General features: G+C 43.4%; 1 protein-coding gene across 1 annotated transcript in view; it reads right to left on the reverse strand.

Annotated features, from left to right (window-relative positions):
- LOC122663843 (transcription initiation factor TFIID subunit 1) overlaps window positions 1-21,328 on the reverse strand; it is a 99,017-nt gene that overhangs the window by 66,104 nt on the left and 11,585 nt on the right. The window contains exons 3-6 of the mRNA XM_043859491.1: window positions 20,417-20,479; window positions 20,210-20,255; window positions 18,790-19,050; window positions 9,452-9,576 (exon numbers count right to left, since the gene is read on the reverse strand). Coding sequence (XP_043715426.1) covers window positions 9,452-9,576; window positions 18,790-19,050; window positions 20,210-20,255; window positions 20,417-20,479 — 495 coding nt within the window. The remainder of the gene's footprint in view (window positions 1-9,451; window positions 9,577-18,789; window positions 19,051-20,209; window positions 20,256-20,416; window positions 20,480-21,328) is intronic.

A 21,328-nucleotide genomic window follows, 5' to 3' on the forward strand; every position in this document is an offset into this window, starting at 1 on the left:
ATGAGAACATATGAGCAGGCGAGAGGAGCTGGTGGATCTGGCTCAGTCGCAATAGAGTCAGTGCAAGGAAGTGAGAGGAGGAAAAAACGTAGACATGGAGAGGGGGAGATTCCTCCTCCTTTTAGGAGAGCACAAAGTGTGAGGGAACCCCCAGCCCCACGACCCCCACCCAAACCACGAGTACTTTCCCCAGATCCCGTTCTTCAGCAGGATCCCACCATATATAGGCAACAAGGTGCATATCAGCCAACCATCCCGCAAATGTTTAGTAATAAACAAGATGCAGCACGAGAAGCCTTTAGTTAGTTTGTGTTCTATAATAGCATCCCACCTAATGTAGCTCAGGGAACATACTATCATGCATTCCTCGATGTTGCAGGGAGGGCTGGCCTAGGAATGAAGGGGCTACACCATATGAATTAGCAGACAAAAGGGTTGAGGGAGATGGGAACCTTTACTAGGATACCATCATATTCCCCAGACGAGGGCTGCTAGCTACATAGTTGTTTAGGCACCTAGGCAAACCAAGGCGGTTGAGGGGGTCAAAAAGCAAGGCGACCCCAACAAGGCCACAAGGCGTCGCCTAGGCAACCAAGGCGCCTGAACGCCAAGGCGACGCCTTGACAACTATGGCTGGCTATGAGAACTGGCAGACAAAAGGGTTGAGGGAGATTGAAACCCAGTGGGAGATCTTTCGATGCCAACTGCAGGGGAACCCAAAGGAAAGCCACATCTCAAGGCGGCAAGGACAGAAGGGTCATCATGAGCTATGCCAAGGCCTGCAAAAGTGACAGAGAGCAGGGCGGCAAAACGATTGTTACTACTAGGTAAAGCAAGGTTAGGGACCATCGGCAGGTTCAGGCGACCCGCAAAATGGCCAATCAGAGACCCAGAAGACAGAATGTCTCTTGGAGGAGGGTAGCAGGTGGGATGGTGGTTTGAAATGGGAGATGCGATCGATAGAGGTTACAGGGTCATCTTCTGGGGCAGTAGAAGCAAACTTTAGAGAATAGAGGTTCGAGTGTGAACAAACAGCTTGCAGACCAAGCAGTGTAGGGGGCTCTAGTCGTCGAACACAATACCATGCTTAAAGGAGTAGTCATCCCCCATCATTCACCGTGATAGTTGAAGGCAGAGGGTCATTGGCGCTAACTTCGACGCAGATCCTTGCATACACAAGCTGGTTGTTCCTCATACTTCTAGCATCAGTGTAGAGAGGGGTTCCCACAACCAAACCCATTGTACTAAGCCCCTCTATGCACCAAAAATGAAGTGGGAGACCAGATAGGGAAATCCACAAGGGAATGGTGGACAGAACGACCCGATGGAACTGTAGCCGATGGTGCCATTGACGAAGAAAAATGGGCTTCTTCCCCACTTTCCATGGACCACCTTCAAGAGTGGATTTTGTCATGTTCATATGAAAACTTGAAAATGAGGAATCCATTGTTCAAGAAGAAGATCTCCAGGTTCCTTTGAACTCTCGATTGTTTAATTAGGGAGAGTTTTACAATATGAAAAAGAGGCCTGGAGCAAATGAACTGGCCAACTAGGCAATTGCCCCACAGTTTCACTTTGTTGTATAATAGTCCAGGGGGACAGTGTGCTAGCTTTGAACTTCCAACAATGGATGGGGAGATGAAGAGGAGTGGAAGATCATCTCTCAGCGGTGGGGCATGACTGAAGAGGGTGCTCCACTGGGGAGGAGAAGGGGTGACGGGTTGCGGATGAAGGCAGAGGAGAAGATGAAGGTTGGGGGAGGATAGCTTGGGGGATGGCAGCAGCACGAGGGAAGCCAGCCAGGATGGCCAGCATTCAGGGAGGGATCAGGCGGAGAGTCTCAGGGGGGGGGGGGGGGGCTTATCAAACTTATTTCTACAGAGATATCAAATTTCCTCCAAATTCACTTTCCATATATATAAATAGAAAGAGATAGACTAGAAACAACATCTCTTATGTCAATAACACCATCCCTGCAATTCTGATTTTCAGTTCGTCTTCTAACCCCTATCCTATTAGGTGACTTGGAATCCCATCAATTGAGATTCAGGAACACTTGGTAATTTGTACTTGTTAAGTGTCTATGATAACACATTTCGGCAATGGAAGCAACTTTATGTATGCTTGCAATATTATATGCTTTCATAATTTGATGAGTTAGATAATTTTACAGCATCGCACCAGGGAGGCCAGCCAGGATTCCCGGCACTCAATGAGGGACCAGGCGGAGGGACTATAATGCAAAAGTCGACCTCGAACCAGGGAAACCAGCGGGAGATCGAGTGCAGCCAGGGTCAACACAATAAGGATGAACAAATTGAATAACAGAAACTTTTACTGCTTTTTTTTCTGTTTACATATGAAAGAAGAAGATAGAAAGGATAAGAAGAAGAAGAAGAGGACATAGATAGATGAAAGGGGGTAGGGTCTCAGCCTTGGGTCTCTCACCCACAGCTATCTCAGCGGTTGAACACAAGTCTTCTCAGACCAAACACTTGCAAACAAGCAATAGAAATTTCATTAATCAAGTCTCAAGTCAAGTACAACTGATGGGGCCTATTTATAGCTTGGCCTAATAAGCTTCACAAAATAAAAAGTCTCAAAAATAAAAACCAAACAAAAATAGAAACTAAATCTAACTAAAAGGACACAAAGGACTGAATTAGAAACTTAACAAAATCGAGACTTCTAAATAAAAGCTAAGCAACTAAAATAGAAATTCTAACTTTGACAAAGTTTCAAAAATAAACACTATAAAATATTCTCAAAAATAGAAACTAGATGTCAAAAAAAAGGAAGCTAACTTGGTCTTCAATCTTCTAGAAGCTGTCCCATCGATCCTGGAGTGTCTTGTTGTCCAAGGCTCTAGAATAGGGCACACCTGATCTAAGCTGGGACCCACAACACTTTTCACGTGAACAGTAACTTTGTTTTTTGAAATCTGTTTTTGTCCTGTTCTTCAAGCTTTGATCTGCATCAGACTAGGGGGTACTGATCAGACTTTTTTTTTTTTTTTTTGGATGAATGAAAACTTAATTACGAAGAAAGGAGAGGGAATATACAAGGCCAAGGGCCAACAAAGCTGAAGCTAGAGACTAGCTAGGGCGCAAAATGGATAGAGGAAGACCCTAGGAGACAACAATGAGCTTGTTCCTTGGGGTATCCTTTACGTCAACAAGGGGGAGGGAACTAATTTTAGATGAAACATTAAAAAAGATGGCCTTCCAAATCTTGTCGAAAGAGCGGGAGTTGGACGTCCATCTTTTAAGGTAACGTTCCATCCAAATGTGGGAGATAGTGGCACAAAAGGCAATCTTGCCAACCAAGTCACAAATCGAGTTGCCTCCGAACGTCATATCAATCCAAACCCATTCCCTGGAAAGGGGAAGAGGCCTTCGGCGAGCAGGCCAACAGTGGCGAAGAACACAGTTCCAGATGGAGGAAGCAAAGGGGCAGGTGAAGAACAGGTGATCTGCATCTTCATGCCCATTCCAACAAAGGCAGCAGGTGGGAGAGACTTGCATGTGGCGATGAATGAAGAATGCTTGGGTGGGGAGGCAGTTTGCTAAGGCACGCCAAGCAGTGAGGTTATGGCGTGGGATGTGCCCTTTAAACCAGACTACTTTATGCCAAGGACAGGGGGTCCCTCTATGTCTAACCATGTCCCAAGCGGAGTGGGAACTGAATCTGCCAAAGGGGGAAGGGAGCCACAAGATGGTGTCACCTCTACCTCCATGACCAGAGGGATAGGGGGGAGGGAACTCCAAAGATCTGTGAGGGGAGGGGGGAGAGGGGGGGACCAAAAGCCTCTGGTGATGATGGAAGCCACAAGGGTTGATCTGTCCATTCCAAAAGCACAGATGTCACGGGGGCTCACAAGGGAAGATAGGACACCAGAAGGGTGCCATTTGTCAAGCCAGAGGTTGGTCTACAAACCATCATCAATCATACAAGATATAACGTCCCTGGCTATGCCTCACTTGGAGGATTCTACGCCAAACCCAGGAGGAGTCTGTCACTGAGCTAACAGTCCAAATAGAGTCTCTACGAAGAGGCCCATCGTACACCCAAGAAGTCCATATGCTGGATTTGTTGGTGAGGAGCTTCTATAACAGCTTGATAGAACCAGCAATGTTCACGTCTTTGATCCTTCTGAGACCAAGACCTCCTTCAGATTTGGGGATGTAAATGGAAGACCAGCTCTTGGGGTGAAGGAACCTGGCTGAATCCACACCTTTCCATAGGAAAACGCACATAATGGTTCGGCAGCCTTGATGGTAGCCTTGGGAAGGCCAAAAACACCATTCCAATAGATGTAGCAGGATTGAAGCACCGATCGGATGAGCTCAAGACGACCTGCATAGGATAAAAGCTTGGCTTTCCAAAGCTGCAGCCTCTTGCGAAGGAGGTCTAGGATGGGGGAACAGTGGTGGGCTGAAAGTCTAGCAGGGATAAGGGGGAGGCCAAGGTAACGGACAAGCAAGGTGCCAAGGGTAAAGCCGATGATGGAGGAAAGGGACACTTTGGTGGTATCAGAAACGCCAGCAAGGAAGATTTGGGTCTTGAGGAGGTTGATGCGGAGACCGGAAAGGCCCTGAAAAAGGTGAAGGGAAGAAATGATGGACTCGATGGAGAGGGGTTCAGCCTTAGAGAATATCATGAGGTCATTAGCGAAGGCAAGGTGAGTCAGGTTAGTAGGCTTGCCTTTGGGGATGGGAGAGATGAGATGGAGGTCAGTTTTGGATTGGATACTACGAGAAAGGACCTCAAGGGAAAGGCAAAAAAAGGAAGGGGGAGAGGGGGCAACCTTGGCGGATACCAACAGAGGAGGGAAAAAATCCAGCTGGGCTGCCATTGAGGAGAACGAAGAAGCGAGGGGTGGAGATGCAGAAGTGGATCCAGTTAACAAAGGAGGGAGGGAAGGACATCTTAAGAAGGACTTGGGAGATGAAATCCCAACGGATTGAGTCAAAGGCTTTGTGGATATCAATTTTCAAAAGGGCTGAAGGAGAGTGGGATTTACGGTCGAAGCCTCGAACAATTTCCTGACAAAAGATGATGTTGTCCGAGATGCTTCTCCCAGAGATGAAGGTGGACTGATTGGAGCTGACAAGGGAATCAATGACAAGTTGAAGGCGGTTGGCAAGAATTTTAGCAATGAACTTATAAAGGAGGTTATAAAGGGAGATGGGTCTGAAGTCAGACATGGTTGAGGATCCCGAAGACTTGGGGATGAGGCAGAGAAAGGTGTGGTTAATGCTTTGGATCTAGTGAGGGTTAAAGAAGAAGCTCTTGATGGCACTAATAAGCTCAGCACCGATGATATCCCAACAAGTGGAGAAGAAACCCATGCTGAACCCATCGGGGCCAGGAGCTTTGCTAGCCTTGTGGGAGCGAACAACAGAGACAATCTCAGAGTCAGAGGGGATGGAGCAGAGGAAGTTGAAGAGGTGGGAAGGGACGAATTTGTTGATTAGGTCATCATCCGGAAGGGTGGATTGGGGGGTGGGGGGGGGGAAGATACCAGTGAAATAGACCACAGCGTCGGATTTGATGGCATCCACAGAGGAAAGAACTGAGCCATTGGAGGTGGTAAGAGAGAGAATGGAGTTGGAGTTGGAACTGGCTTTAAGGGAGCGGTGAAAGAAGGCGGTGTTCGAGTCGCCAAGCTCGAGCCATTTAATCCGGGATTTTTGTTTAAGGAAACTCTCTTCTTGAGAGAGAGCGGAGGACAGCTCGGAGGCGGCAAGGATTTCTTCCTCAGCGAGGGAGGAGTTGAGAGAGTCGAACTGAAGGCGGGATTGGATGGAGGAGAGGGTGTCACGACAAGAGGAGACACGGGAGGAGATGTTTCCAAAAGTGGAGGAATTCCAAGCTTTAAGGGCCAATTTGACATTTTTGAGTTTATTAGAGAAGGAGAGGAGAGGGGAGGAGAAGGACTGGACAGGAATATCCCAACCGTCTTGAACAGTAGGAAGGAAGCCAAGATGGGAAGACCACATGTCAAAAAACTTAAAGGGTTTGAAGCCAAAGGATAAGAAAGGGAGGACAAAAAGAGAGATGGGGGAGTGGTCTGAGAGGCCAAAAAGGTAAAAGAAGGCATAAGAGGAAGGAAGGGAAGAGAGCCAAGGATCATTGGCGAGGACTCTGTCAAGCTTACAAGCTACTCTATTGAGACCAGAGCGCTTATTGTGCCAAGTAAGATCGACACCCGACCATCTGAGGTCGTTTAGCCCAGAATCCTCGAGAAAAGAATTGAAGGCATCTACAGTTTGGTGGTCGATGGGGGAACCACCCAACTTTTCAAGACTATAACAAACGACATTGAAGTCGCCTCCAATGCCCCAAGGAGAGGAGCCCACAGAAAGTGAAATGGTACGGATGTCGTCCCAAAAGGGGATCCTATCCAGGTGACGATTAAAGGCGTAAACCATGGTGAAAAAGAAAAGATGGTTGTGAAGATGGTTAGAAATGCTAAGATGAAGGAATTGGGGGGAAGAGGAGGAGACCGATATATGGAATTTGGAGGGATCCTAGAGAATCCAAATTCGGCCATTAGGAGAGTGGTCGTAGTTGGAGAGGAAGGACCAAGAGGGGGCAAGAGAGTAGGCAATGCGAGACGAATTGGGTTCAAGAACCTTAGTTTCAAGGAGGCAATAGAGGGGGGATTTGAAGGATTTGATGCAGGCACGGATCTCAGGTTGTTTGGCCGGGGCGTTAAGGCCGCGGACATTCCAAATGGTCCAAGGGATCATAAGCAAAGGGGGGGGCAGCCAACCAGAGGTGGAACTAACCCGAGACCCCGGGGGAACACTACGGGGCCACAGGCAGTACGCTCGCAAGGGGGGAAAGCAAACCAGAGGGGAGATGAGGGAGGGAAGATACAAGGGGGGACTGGTGTGGGCCTTAGTGAAACCAATTGGTGGACCAGGAACTGGTTCCTCTAGGTTCGGTCGAGATGGGTAAAGGGCTTTGGAATAAGTTAAATGGGTTAGATGGGTGGGCTGTTGGGTCAGGTCAAGCTAAGAAGTAGAGATATCAGAGGAAGAGTTAAAGTGGGATGGGACAAAAGGGGGTGAATGGTGAATAAATGGGACACATGGAAAGGGTAAAAGTTTACTTTTGGATGCAGTGGACCTCGTAGAAAGCGAGGGGGGGTATGGTTATCAGAGAAAAGGATTTGGTTTGGGTTAACAATAGGGGAAGGTGAAAGGGGTTTTGCAGTTGAGACAGCAGGAGGAGCCTGCAGATCGGTGCCAGAGAACTTTCGGGGCTCGGGAGGAGCATGCGAGACAACGACTTCACAATCGGCACAAGGGTCGAGGTTCTGAAGGGCTGCGAACCTGTTGTGGCCAGCGTCAGAAGATCTGCGTGGTAGGTGGGCATCGGACGACTCGCCAAGGATGGGAACCTTGTCAGAATCACGAAGGCTTTTCCAGTAACGGTTCCTCTTTTTTTCCAGCCATGGGAGAGTAATGGAGAACCTTCAGGCTCCAAAGGTCTGCCGACCATGGAAACCACTATCGGTTGATCTCCAATCGTAACAGCGGCAGAGGCGTTGGGGTTGTCCACAGTAACAGCGTCATCGGCTTCCCCCTCATCAACAGCCAGCGTGGTTGATGCAGGGACATCGACGAAGGCAGCATCCTCTACCACAGGGCCCAAGGCTGAAGTCGATGGAGACTTAGTACCCGAAGGACTAGAGCAGCATTGCTTCGATGGGTGACCGAACAATTTGCAAACGGAGCAATAGTGAGGCAGCCACTCGTAGAGAACTCTTTGAGAGAAGGAGTGTCCATCTTCTTCTTGAATGGTGACAAAATCTGGAGGAGGTTCGTCTGCATTGCTTTCGACACAGATACGAGCAAAGGAAAGTCGATCCATCCTCTTGGTGCATTCGTCAGAGAAGAGAGGCTTGCCGATGGTCGATCCGACGATACTGAGCCCAAAGGCACACCAATAGTGGAAGGGAAGACCCAACAGATTGACCCAGATGGGGATGGACTTAAGGTCGATTTTGCAGAGAGAGGAGCAGTGATCCCATTGCCGGAGAAAGATCGGTTTCTTGCCAACCTGCCATGGGCCACCCTCCAAAGCTCGAGTTTTGACGGATTCATCGGAGAACCTGAAGATGAAGATGCTGCTGGACAGCAGGTAGGTGAAGACAGCTCCTGCAGCACGCCACTGTTTTTGCAGAGGTTTTGACGACATGGAAGGGTGGACGGGCACCAAGGAAATGGCCACGAGGCAGCACTGCCATTTGGAGAGCTCGTCATCTAGCAAACCCTTGGGGCAGAAGCCAACTCTGGACTCATCGATGATAGAAGGGGGGACGAAATGGAGGGAGTGTCCAGCAATGGTGACAAAGGTATTGCCGGTGAAGAGGGAGCTCCAAGAAGTGGAAGAGGGGTTGTGTTGATCATGGACAGGGCTAGTTGGGGGAGAAGTGGGTGGTGCAGCGGATGAGGCAGTAGGACAGGCAGCAGTTGGGGCTGCCGGAGGGGAGGGGGGCATTGTCGGAGATCAGAGAAGGGTGGGCCGGTACTGATCGGACTTATCTTTACAGAGATATCAAATTTCTCGCTTGGCTGGTTCATAGTTCCATCCCTGCAATTCTGATTTTCAGTTCGTCTTCTAACCCCTATCCCATTAGGTGACTTAGAATCCCATCAATTGAGATTCCGGAACACTTGGAAATTTGTACTTGTTAAGTTTCTAGGATAACACATTTCAACAATGGAAGCAACTTTATGTATGGTTGTAATGTTATATGCATTCATAATTTGATGTATTATATAATTTTATGGCTCCTCATTCCCACCCACCCCTTTGCACCTAATGATTAAAATGTGTATCAGTGTTTAAAAAAGTCCACCATTTAGGGCAGATTTCGGCCATTTCTACCAGATCTCACCCTCTCCCTACCTTTGCTGATCCAACGATCTGGAAGGTTGTGGTGAAAAAAATGTTTAAAAAAAATAATATGATATATAAGAGTCACTAGAGTAGAGCACAAGAACAGATCAGAACTAGTGTTTAAGATTCAGGCACCATGATAAAGAGGTTTCAGGTCTGAGATTGCACCACGATATTCACTTAATGTGATATTTTTGAATGAAGAAACAAAGAAAATGGCATAATCAAAAAGTGAGAAAATTTTAAAAATTTACTAAAATTTTACCAAATCAACAATATAAAAAATATATATATATGCAAGATCACAAAATAAATGCTGCCATACTGCTTAATGTTAAAAGAAATTGACTCGGTGACTGGCTCATATAGTTGCCACTACTAGAATAGGGGAGAAAAAAGAAAATTATTACTTGGTAAGCATGTGTACCAATCAACTTATTTGTCTTTAGAGGTGTGATCCACAACTTAATTGGCTTCTTAGCATTCATCCATAAAAAAAAAAAAACAGAAATTAAGTAAAAATAAGTAAACGGACCTCCTGAAAATCCTCCAAATCAACAGCCAGATTTTCATCTTCAAAAGATTCAAGTGAAGGCACATTATTCTCAGGAGACTTCTCTCCCTCAGGTAGTGGTAATTCAAGAGAGTTACCTTGCTCACCTAAAATAACAGAAAATTAGTAAAAGTTGCATTAAACCAATGAAAATAATCCAAAAGTAGCAACAAATAGATTATCTAAATTTTAAATGCCTATGGTATCAAAAAAAAAAAAACATCATTATAATCAATTCTCACACATTTTCAAAATGATGGGATTACAAAGGCCCTCAATTAATATGCATATTTGTCATACGTGCAAGACCGCCTGGGTATTTCTTCCTGCATATATCTTCATATAATGTAGGTATTTTGGCATTCAAAGGATGGGAGAATTGATTACAATCCTCGTTTCCTCTACATTTTTCATTGCCTATCGATTTCATCCAAATATAACTTTTTTGTCTTTATTTTCCTTCTTCCCATTGTAGAAGATTGGAACATTCTCCCCTCCCCCCCCCCCCACCCTCATTCCCATTTTTTCGTTCCTATATTTTATTTTTTTTTTGTAATTATTTTTTTGGTCTGCATTTTACTTCTCTTCCTTGTACAAACCTGGAACTCTCTGGAACTCTCCACCGCCTCCCTCACCTTTCCCTCTTCTTTCCAATTTATGCCACCACCTAATGCAGGCCCAACCAAAAATTGGTCCCATTTTGATATCTATTAGGTATGGGCTTTTAATTCTTTTGGGATCTAAAGAGGTGTATGAAATACATATTTAATCAATAGTGGGGTACATTAAGTAATTTAGTTCAATTTAGTTTAGTCATTAAAGAGTCCTCTTTTGGTTAGTTGTGTGGACTCAGTTATCTAGAAGGATTAGGCTTCAAAAATTCTAATTAAATAAGTATTTTACAGTCCCTGTTAAGTTAATCTAGTTGCCTAAGAATTTTAAATTAAAGAGACTTACTTTTGCTTTCCCAGAAATATGTAATCCCCAGTGATGAAATAGAATGGATTAAATTTGTTTGATTTGGTAACTACACCATTTTTTTCTCTCTTTCCCACCTCCCCAAAGTCTCTCTCTTTCTTCTCCCTATAGCCTGGTCATCAGTTTTCCTCCCCAGAGCTGAAGGGGGTTTAGGCCTTCGCCAGTTCAAAGACTCAAACAAGGCTGGAATCTTAAAGCTTATTTGAAAGATTGCCTCAAAGGAAAAAAAAGTATCTTGGTGAATTGGGTATATCAAAGATATCTTCGCAAGGACTCCATTTGGACAGTTCCTATCCCCTCAGATGCTTCCTGGATATGGAGAAAGATTGTGCAGCTTAGGCCCCTTGCTCTAAGTTCTATTGTTTCCTTGATTGATAGTGGGGCCTCTACTAGGCTCTGGCTGGACAACTGGCATCCTGCGGGTATTCTTCTTCAAGTGATGGGTGACAGAACCATCTATAGCTTGGGTTCGGATAAATCAGCTTTGGTCTCTCACATCATCAGGAGTTCATCCTGGGATTCTCCTTCTACCTCCACCCCGCCTTTGGACCTCATTTGGGCTGCTCTCCCTCATATTCTCAAGTCCCCCCTGGTAGAGGTGACAAAACCATTGGGAAAGCCTCTCAATCTGGCAAGCTCAGTCTGAAATCTGCTTGGAATCTCATTAGAGCTCGGGGTGATTCTGTCATCTACCAAAATTTGGTTTGGTTCCCAAGCTTCATTCCCCGTCATAGCTTCACCCTTTGGCATGCGCTCCGCAAGTGCCTCCCTACCCAGGCTTTCCTCACAAGCAGACACATCCCAGTTTCCCCTTGCTGCATTTTGTGCTGGTCCGGTATTGAGGATATTGAGCACCTGTTCTTCAAATGCCCTTTCTCCTCGAAGATCTGGTCTTGGTATCTTGCTCATTGCTGGCACATCCACCGGAGGATCCTCACTTTTGGAGGCTCTTCATTTTGCGACCGTCTGGGTAAGCTTGCATTTGATGCTGCTATCCAGATCTTTCAATCAGATTTGGGATTCCATCTCCTTTGATATCAAAAGCAAGCTTTCGGCAATCCCTTTCCATCACTCAGGCTCTCCCCGCGACAGTCACATTGTATCTTCGTGGAACTTTGCCCCCTAGGGTTGTATCTTCTTGTTTTCTTCTTGGAATTTTGCCATATTGGGGGTTGTAATTTTTGTCTCTTAGCTCCTCTTGAGCTCTCTTTGTATCCCCTCCGCGGGCTTTTCTCTTTGGTTAATGCATTTTTAAATTACCCCAAAAAAAAAGTCTCTCTCTCTCTCAAGTTGCCTTCTTCTCTCTTTAGACAGGATCCTTTTCCCTCTCTCCACTATGCAATGGTATCGTGCTAGAGGTAGATATCAGATCTATTAGTGGGACTGATTGAAAGTTTTTGGCCTCCAAAATACCAAATAGACTGTAGATATTCAAAGGATCAATTTTTTCAACTCTGTCAACTCAGAAAAGAAAACTAAAATCCTAAACTACCTTTAACAATACAACAAACTTTGTAAATGAAGATTACAGTCGAACATGTTCCAGCTGTTTATTTACCAGAAACGGTGGTTGTGTGACACATTGATGCCAAATCACATTTTAGGGTAAAAAAATACCAGAATGGCACAAGTTGGCATACATTTCTAGAACAGTTCTACCCAAGGTTTAAAGTATCAGTATCGGGTATCATATCGGAAGGGTGATTTTAAGAGACATATCATATCGTATCGAAGACACGTATCATACGCTGCAAATGTGCATAGAAATGGTCAACAGATGCACAGAAATATACTTTTGGAGCAAAAACAATATAAATAAGCAATATATAACATGTATCATGCATAAACACTAAAATGGAGAGAACGTATAACGAAACAAGAGACTTTCATCGATTTCAAGAACACTTTTAGGTAAAAAAATCCCTTCTCAAAAACAATTTTTTTCATAGAAACATGATCTAACCTTGTTCTGTTGACTATGAAATTATTATATGTTATACAATGTCCACTAATCTATTGATTGAGCTTGATTCGACAACAACAACAACAACGTGGTCATTATGATGATCCGGCCCGACACTTGTTTCAGTACGAGCTTGTATTTATTTAATCTATGTGACTATGTCCCTTTCTAAGTTTCGAACACTTGTGAACAAACATTCGAACCATCACTATGTATGATTATGAAATATGAATATGATGCCTAATGCTTAAATGGTTTATGGTTTGATGTATTTTAATTCTTAATGCTTATATAAGTTGTTTTACACCTCTACTTTAATTATATGAGTTCTAAATATTGTGTGCAATAGCCTAGGGTAGATCTCACGCACGCTGTAGACTACCAACCTAGGGTCCGTAGTCAAAGTACCATTTTGGGTTTGAATTTGTAAAAACTAATGATTCCACTGTGTTTAGAAGGCCTAAAATAGGGTGAATGTCAAGTTTCAGGACCTATCTTGGCGATATGGCCACTGAAACCAACCATCGAGTTGAGAAAAAAAATACAAGATCTCACCGAGATCTTGGTTTCGTGGCCTGGCAAAACCAGTGGCGAAACCGAGATCTAAAACCTTGGTATTCAGTACCAATATCACTCCTAAGAATTTTAATAGTAGCTTGATATTATGTCTGAACCATTTTATGAAATAGTTGGAAACAATGGAATACTTCACTCTTATGTTGCATATAAACCCAAGTGATACGAGAATGGTAATCTATGAAAGTTACAAACCAACGATGACCAGAAATGGAAGTACAACAAGAGGGACCCTACACATCAGTATGAACCAAATGAAAAACAGCACTACTTCTTTGATTAACAAGAGAATAAGTAGACCGAGTTTGTTTGGCCATAACACATGCCTCACAAAAAAACTCTGCTCAATTACATTCTCTAACAAGTTTAGGAAATAAAAGAGACAAGATCCCTAGAGGAGGATGGCCTAAGCGGCAATGCCATTGATACAAAATAGTGGAAGAAGCTGAATGAAGCAAAGGAGGAGCTGTATGAAGCTGAGAAGGCAAGGCAATTGATGTAGAAGTACCCTCCAGCAAGTAGAGACCACCATGCACCCTACCCAATCCAATCGTCCTCCCATGCTGCAGATCATGGAAAATACAATGATCAGGGAAAAAGGTTACTTTACAATTCAAATCTCGAGTCAGACTACTAATGGAGAGAAGATTAGCAGTAAAATTAGGAATATGCAATATAGAAGACAATGTAAGAGAAGGAGAGCAGCTTATGGAACCCTTCCCAGATACAAAGGAGAGAGATCCATCTGCTACTCGAACTTTGTCTTTTCCAAATGAAGGGTTATACTTGTGAAATAAGTTGGAAGAACCTGTCATGTGGTCAGTGGCACCGGAGTCAATGATCCACGGAGTGGGAACAACCGATGCACAATGACCACTGAAAGGGATACCTGACTGAGCAAAATGGGAACCTGAAGAGGCTGGTGCAGAGGCAGTAGAGGATGCAGCGGAAGCAGATGAGGCCCTCAGCATGCGACGAAAGGCTTGTAGCTCCTCCCGGGAGAGACCCAATTCGGTAGGGGGTATTGTGGCAACCGTCTCTGTGTGATGAGCCTTGGTCTTAGGTTTACCCTTGGTTGTACGTTTGGCTTCAAAGTCAGCAGGCTTCCCATGGAGCTTCCAGCAAGTAGCCTTTATATGGAATGGCTTGTTGCAATGCTCACATCGCACAGCCTCTTTCGAAGAAGCATCCAAACGAGAGGAACTATCAGTAGTGGGAGTAGGGCTGGCCCCAACCTGGAGGGCTGATCGATCAATAGTAGGAGTGTGCAGCATAGTAGTTCGGCGACTCTCCTCTGAATGGACCAATGTATAGAACTGCTCCAAGGAGGGAAAAGGAGATCTGCTCAAAACTTGAACCCAAATCTGATCATACTCGACATTCAGACCAGCAAGGAAATCATACACTCGAATCTTGACCACACGCTTGCGGTATGAAGCAATGTTCGCAGCATTGGTAGGCTGGTAGTCGGAATAATGGTCAAGTTTCTGCCATAAGCTTCGGAGGACAGCCCAATACTGAGAGACAGATAGTTCCTTCTGGGTGGTGTCATGAACATTCTTACGGAGTTCATACTCCTGGGCATCATTCCCAACCTGACCATATGTCTCCTGCTGCCTTCTTACGGAGTTCATACACCTGGGCATCATTCCCAACCTGACCATATGTCTCCTGCTGCCTTCTTACGGAGTTCATACACTTGGGCATCATTCCCAACCTAACCATATGTCTCCTTCGCAGCAGCCCAGATCTGGGCAGCACTATCAAGCAGCAAATACCCACTAGAGATCAGATTGCATAGAGTTGAGCAAGTAGCACATCACCATGGAGTCATTGGCAACCCATCTTTTCTGATTAGGACCTTCCACAATTGGTTTCACAGTAGTGCCAGTGATGTGTCCAGTGAGGCCTTGACCTGTAATAGTCAAGTAGGTAGATCTGGACCACATCAAGTAGTTGGTGTTGTCGAGTTTGATCGCAGCTGCAAAGGGAAGATAATCACTCCGAGGTTGTCCATCAGAACTAGAGGTAGCGAAGGTAAGGTCAGAACCAGACATGATGATCCAAAATATTTTCAATCAGCAGCAACACAAAAATCGATTTCTGAAAATAGCAACAGCAATAACTCCAAAAGTACTCGATAGAAAGGGCTCAAATTTGGATTGAGTACTCCTCTATGATGAGGGAAGCTTCCCTAAAAAATCAGCAACAACAGACAAGGGGAACCCAAAAACGATTTGAGTGTCATGGTTTTGTTAGGGTTTTGAAAACCCTGACAGTTGAGATCGATTTTTGCTTGGAGGACTGAGGCTGTTGATTGAATGGTGATAAGTAATTAATAGAAACTGTCCAAGGTTTGCGGATGTGGATCTTCAAGAAGAGAAGACTCGATCTCCAATATCTGGTAAGACTCGATCTTCAAGAGATGAAGACTCTAAAATCGCAGAAAGGGGGCAGCAACTATCAATCCAAGAGTAATACTTCTAAAACATAATCTGATTGAGGTAGGTGGAGGACAGCACAAGATCAACTGATCACCTCATAAGTGCTGCCCTTTGTGCAGATTTGGTTCCAAGAAGAAGAGGAGAAGAAAAGGGAGATCGAAGGTGAAGAAGGGGGCTGTTAGAGAGAGAAACGCGGCAAAAGCGTTTGGGATGGCACAGCTAATGGTTGGTCGAATCACCTTAGTCTTTTCATTCATATTTAAGTATGTACCCTTATTTACAACTACCTACCAATAATCTTTAATGCTCTCTTGCAGCTGAATTGTGGTTGCAATATGGCAGAAATTCACCCAACCTATCCAAGACAGCACGCAAAGTGCTATCCTAGACATGTTCCGCCCCTGGATGCGAGCGTAACTAGAGTACGTTCAACCTCATACACTCCACAAGGCAGAACCAATTGGGTCTTACAAGACTTGAGGACTTGGTCTATATGCATTATAATATGAGATTGAGAGAGGAGCACATACGACTTGGCATGGAACACGATACAAGCCCAATCGAGTTGGCAGAAATATTCCAAGTGGACAAAGATGAAGAGAATCCCCTTAATTAATGGGTAATGGATCGAGGTGAGCCTTTATTAGATGAGGTTGGGGGTCGGCCCAACAGCGAGATTGCTTCATAGATGGATGCTGATGTTGATGAGTATATAACAGTAGAGGCATAGTTATCAAGGCGAGTGTGCCTTGCCGCCTTGATGGTGTCGCATTGATTTTGGACCCTCTAAAACACCAAAGTCACCTTGTTGCCTTGATAACTATACACAGAGGGCAGAGTTCATTCACAGATCCCACGTCCATTTGAGGCATACCCAGGTAGTAGTGGAACTGAGGATGATGAGTGGTCCCATTCTTCAGATGCCACTCAACCACCTACCTAAACTCAGGGCCATGGTGGTGATGATAATGATGATTGTGGTGGTGGTGATGGTGGGTGTTATGATGATGATGTCATATTAGCATCCTTACGCGATGAGGAAGATCAAATGATTCAGGAACCAGAGGGAGATCCAGAGCCAGATTCACAGGGGAGACAGTTTACTCATGCAACACAGGATGATGATCATGGTGCGCGTACCTCGAGAGTTTACAGTCGAGGTCCTCGCAAGCGGTTCGGACCTACTGATGAGGCATCTAGGATAGATATATCGAACTTGTCTAGCGCTATGGAAGCCATGAGTTTGAGGGAGACTAGAGGATCTGGGCCTTGGCGTGCGCCATCCTTCATAGCAGAGACCCCCAATCCAACATAACATCATGATAGTGGCTTTGAGAGCATCAGATCAGCATCACATGTTGAGTATGGACCGTACGGTGCTGGTGGACCATCCTTCGAGAGCACCGGTTCATTTGGATATGGTGGTGGCCATGGTGGATCTTCTACTTCAGTTGGATATGGGAGTGGCCATAATGCATCTTCTGCTACATATGGATATGGGGATGGGGTGAGATGCTGGGTCATCTTTTGTCAACAATATCTCCGGGTATCCAGCCCAACCATGTGTGCCAGCTCCATCTTCTTACAATCTTGGTAAGCCAATCCCTAGATGGGATATCTCAGACAAGTTGATGATGGGGCATATAGATGGGCAATTATGGACTTTCAGAATAATTGGGCCCAAAGCATGCCATGGGATACATATGTGGTGCATTCAGAGGAACGACTACGACATCTTCAGTGGTACGCAGCTCGTGGATTGGACCCACCAAGAAACTCCTTGTGGAACTTAGTGGGGAGTGTTGTATAATTTATGTTTTGATGGTTAAAATGAATTATATAATTTTATAGTAGTTTAACTATATGAGAACTCAGTATTTATAATAAGGCTAGTGTACATTGTACAAGATCATTCAGCGTACACTAGTAAACTTGGGTAAAAACCACAGCTACCATTTTGAGTGTTTTTTTTTTTTTTTTGGTGAAAATAGTTAATGTATTGTGTTTAGGCATTTCTATCTTGCAGAAGTACTCCCCAAGAATAGAAACCCAAAAAAAAAAATATCTGCCTCAAAAACACTACAACAGAACGGAAACGTTACCATACAGGCCCAAAGAGGTCGGAGAAAGAAGAGGGTAACCAAGCCAAGAGCATTCGATCGGTTTTGATAAACAGAGCAACAATTCAAAACAAACCAAATTCAATTATTGAATTCCAATATGTCTATGTCAATAGTTGCTTTTATATATATATGGAAAGACTCCTAATCACATCCTAAAACAGAAACTGAACTGAATTCATAAACTATCCTATGTTATCCAACTTCCATAAAACAAGAAAAAATAAATAATAAAAAAATCCCTAAACATCCCTTTTTGGACTGACCAGGTTTGTATCTAGTTCTTCCCAATATAGGTTTCCATATTGGGTCATGCCGTTCTAGTCACGATAATGCTACTGCATCAGGAAGACAGATTGAAGATAGAGAGATCTGGTGGCTGTTACTGAACCAAAGCAATAGCTGATGCCTTCTCAATGGAAGATATGATTAATCACGTAGCGTGAAGTAGCTGTGAAACTGATTACTTTCAGAAGCAGAGTCTCCAATCTCGAATGGTGGGTGTGCCACAGCCTCACGTTGAGCCTTTTTTTATTATTATTTCCTGCCATGAACAGTAACTTTCCCTCAACTTCCCTACAAGAATCTGATGAATTTTAATGGGTTTTTCAGACGGTACGGTGGGAAAGAAAAACGACCTTAAGGAATAACACTGGGAATCTAACCCAACACACCTTAACCAAACAAATTCATTTTTGAAATTCCAGGGAAAGTTGACAGACTTTCCCATATTGTAGCTTCCCAGCCCATCACCCATCCCCCATCCCCCATCCAAAGGCTGCTTAATGGTTACAGAGAATTGAAAAAAATATTAGAACTTCTCAATAACATAGTTTGATCACAGTTACCACATCAGCTATATATGACTTGTAATTCAACAGTTCTTCAGATTTTGGTTAGGTGATTCTTTTTTTGCAGTTTTTTTTTTTTTTTTTTTTTTTTTGGGGGGGGGGGGGGGGGAGAGTAAGGAAGAAATAGGATAATGCAGCACAAAAATTTACTTAAGTTTAAAATGTGCAGGTGGTTCAGCCATTAAGCATGTAGGTAACCATCGAGGAACCAATGTGAACCATTTATAGATATCAGATCCTTCAAAAAAAATAAGTCATGTGTGCCAAGGAATATTATCTAGCCAGGTGGAACAAAAAAACTCATGTCAGCATAGACCAAGAAAATATTGACAACAATGAAATTATTCATAGGAACTATCAAAATGACAGTCAAATTATATGGTGTTACCTGATGCGATTGGAGCTTCAGAATTGGTATCTAATGTAGCATTTTCTTTCTCAACATCCTCATCCTCATCCTCATCCTCATCATAATTTTCCTCATCAAACACAGAAGCTTTATTCTCCAAAGTAGACAGTGAAACATCAACAGAGAGATACTCCTTTGAGAACAAATGGTCTTCCTCAGTGGTCGCCTCAATCTCAGGCCCTTCATACTGTTCATCAATATCTTCGTAGTCAACAGCATCTTCAGCCTTCTCATCATAATCTGACAGCGGAATGATAAACTTAATTTAGTGAAGGTTATGAAAGCATGCATCAAAAAGATAACCATGAATTAGAGTAATTCTGTTTAAAAAACTGTCAAGAAACTAGTACAGAATCAAATGTTATACAGGTGACCTCTAAGGAATGCAAATTGGGTTCCTTCCAATTGATGGAGTGAGGTCAAGGACATGGATACGGCCATTGAAATTGAGTGGTGGTCATTGCGAGGGGAACATACAATTAATTTCATGATACCTCCTGACAAATCTTGTCTCTATTTTTCATATCACGAAAATCTGCAGGTGATGCATATATACTGTCCATGTCATTAAATCCAACATTTATTGTGAAGAAAAGGGCTTGGAAAAGGGAAAGAGAGGAAGAGAAAAGATTAAAGATGGCCCTCGATGCCTCGTTGTGGAGGAAGGCATTAGAGGAGGAGGGGAGAGGAGACGTAGAGGTAGAAGACGCAAAAACAGGAATGGTCGCCCCGGAAGAAAGGAGAAGGGAGATGATTTTATAGAGGAATATTGAAATGACCATTTTACCCTCATTTTTTAGCTATTAAAACATGTGTTCATAAGTGTTCAGTGCATAAAGAGAAATAAACACATTATGCAAATAAATCATAAACAGCTCCCCACCTCTTTATGCTTTTTAATTTATTTCTATTTAAAATAAATAAAAATAAGGGCTACATATCATACCAAGCACCCATGTTTATGTTTATTTGTCAGATAAACATAAATATAAATCATTCCAAAGATAGACTTAGATAGCAACCATGACAAAAAATAAATAAAGACTTGAAAGCCATCACAGTAATTTTTATACAAAAGCTTCCAAAGGCTTCTCACAAGAAAAAAAAAATGCTTAAATTGAGAAGCGAGTGTCATATTTCTTTTCTTGTTTGAGTTACATTCATCAATGAAACTTGGTTTATAGAAACAGAATTTTCATTCAGTCCCATTTGATTGAGTTGTCCTTCCTCAAAATAGGAGCCAATATATTGCATCAACAAAACACCACTCATATAGGAACTAATGGATCAATCATATTACTCAGTTAAGCATGAAACGTTGACCAAAAGCATCAGTTTTAAAAACCAAGAGAACAAATAATGACAAATATGAGATAATTCTGTCCAGACATAAGATCACCTTTCTCAGAAGCATCTGTAGGTGTTTGCGGCGATCTCGATGACAGCTACAAGTGGAACAGCTTCATTAGTGTAACAGGGTACGAAAAAGCGTGAAATACTAAGTCACCAGTTCATGTGCCACCCTAAATAGTCTACCCTGATTTCTCTAATATATTTGAAATAACAGCTACGATGTACAAAAATTAGAGATCTCCATAGTCCATACATCAATATCTGTCAATGATGGACCCAGTTTGTCAGCGAGTGCAGCAAGATGCTCCTTTGCGTCCTGAGTAGAAAACATTGCATTTCCAGCATCAGTTTAAAAAAACCAATTGATTTTTCAGAATAGTAACTATTGTAAGCCGATGTCATAACACATCTTATCATCAAATGCAACTATGCAACTAGGACAAGTTTCTTCTAACTAGTCCCATAAATGGCCCCAACCAACTCTTCAATCCATGTTTTCCAGCATTCCAACATCTTTTGTTACAGACATCCCCATTATTAAAATTGCAGAGATGAATTAAAACATGATGAAGGACAATGTCATATCTTCCAGGTAACCCTGGTTCAATCCAAGCAACTTTTCGATTAGAATGTCTACAGCTTAAGAGCAATTATTATTTAAGGGAGAAAGAACGCTAATTGGTGCTGTACCTCAGCGTGTATCTGTGCCCAGAAACGGCCCAGCGTGAAAAGACTGGAGCACCCCTGATCCTTTCCGCATTTCCAGGGAGGTGCACCGGTCTTTTCGCACTGGGCTGTGTCTGGGCGCAGGTACACGCCGAGGCACAACACCGGTTAGCGTTCCTTTTCCCATTATATTAAAAAAAAATTTTAAAAAAAAAACAATTAGTTTCAGAACATAAATGAATGTAAGTTGGATCAGTTTACATGTCATAAACTGTGTTTGAAACATTTTTCCTCCTATAGAAAACACTTAACAGTGACATAATGCAGAACATTGGCAATGATATACAATATCCTATCTTGATCCCAGACCCATAGCAAAATTGCAAAAGAGATGGGGCAAAATAAGTTCCAATCAGGAGAATGCAGACTTTACAAAATTTAGGTTTATTTCTTGGATGCATTTTTTACATTGTAAACCCCCACCCACCCCCCTTTAATG

Source organism: Telopea speciosissima, chromosome 6, assembly GCF_018873765.1.
Source record: "Telopea speciosissima isolate NSW1024214 ecotype Mountain lineage chromosome 6, Tspe_v1, whole genome shotgun sequence".
In the NCBI taxonomy this organism is placed as follows: domain Eukaryota; kingdom Viridiplantae; phylum Streptophyta; class Magnoliopsida; order Proteales; family Proteaceae; genus Telopea; species Telopea speciosissima.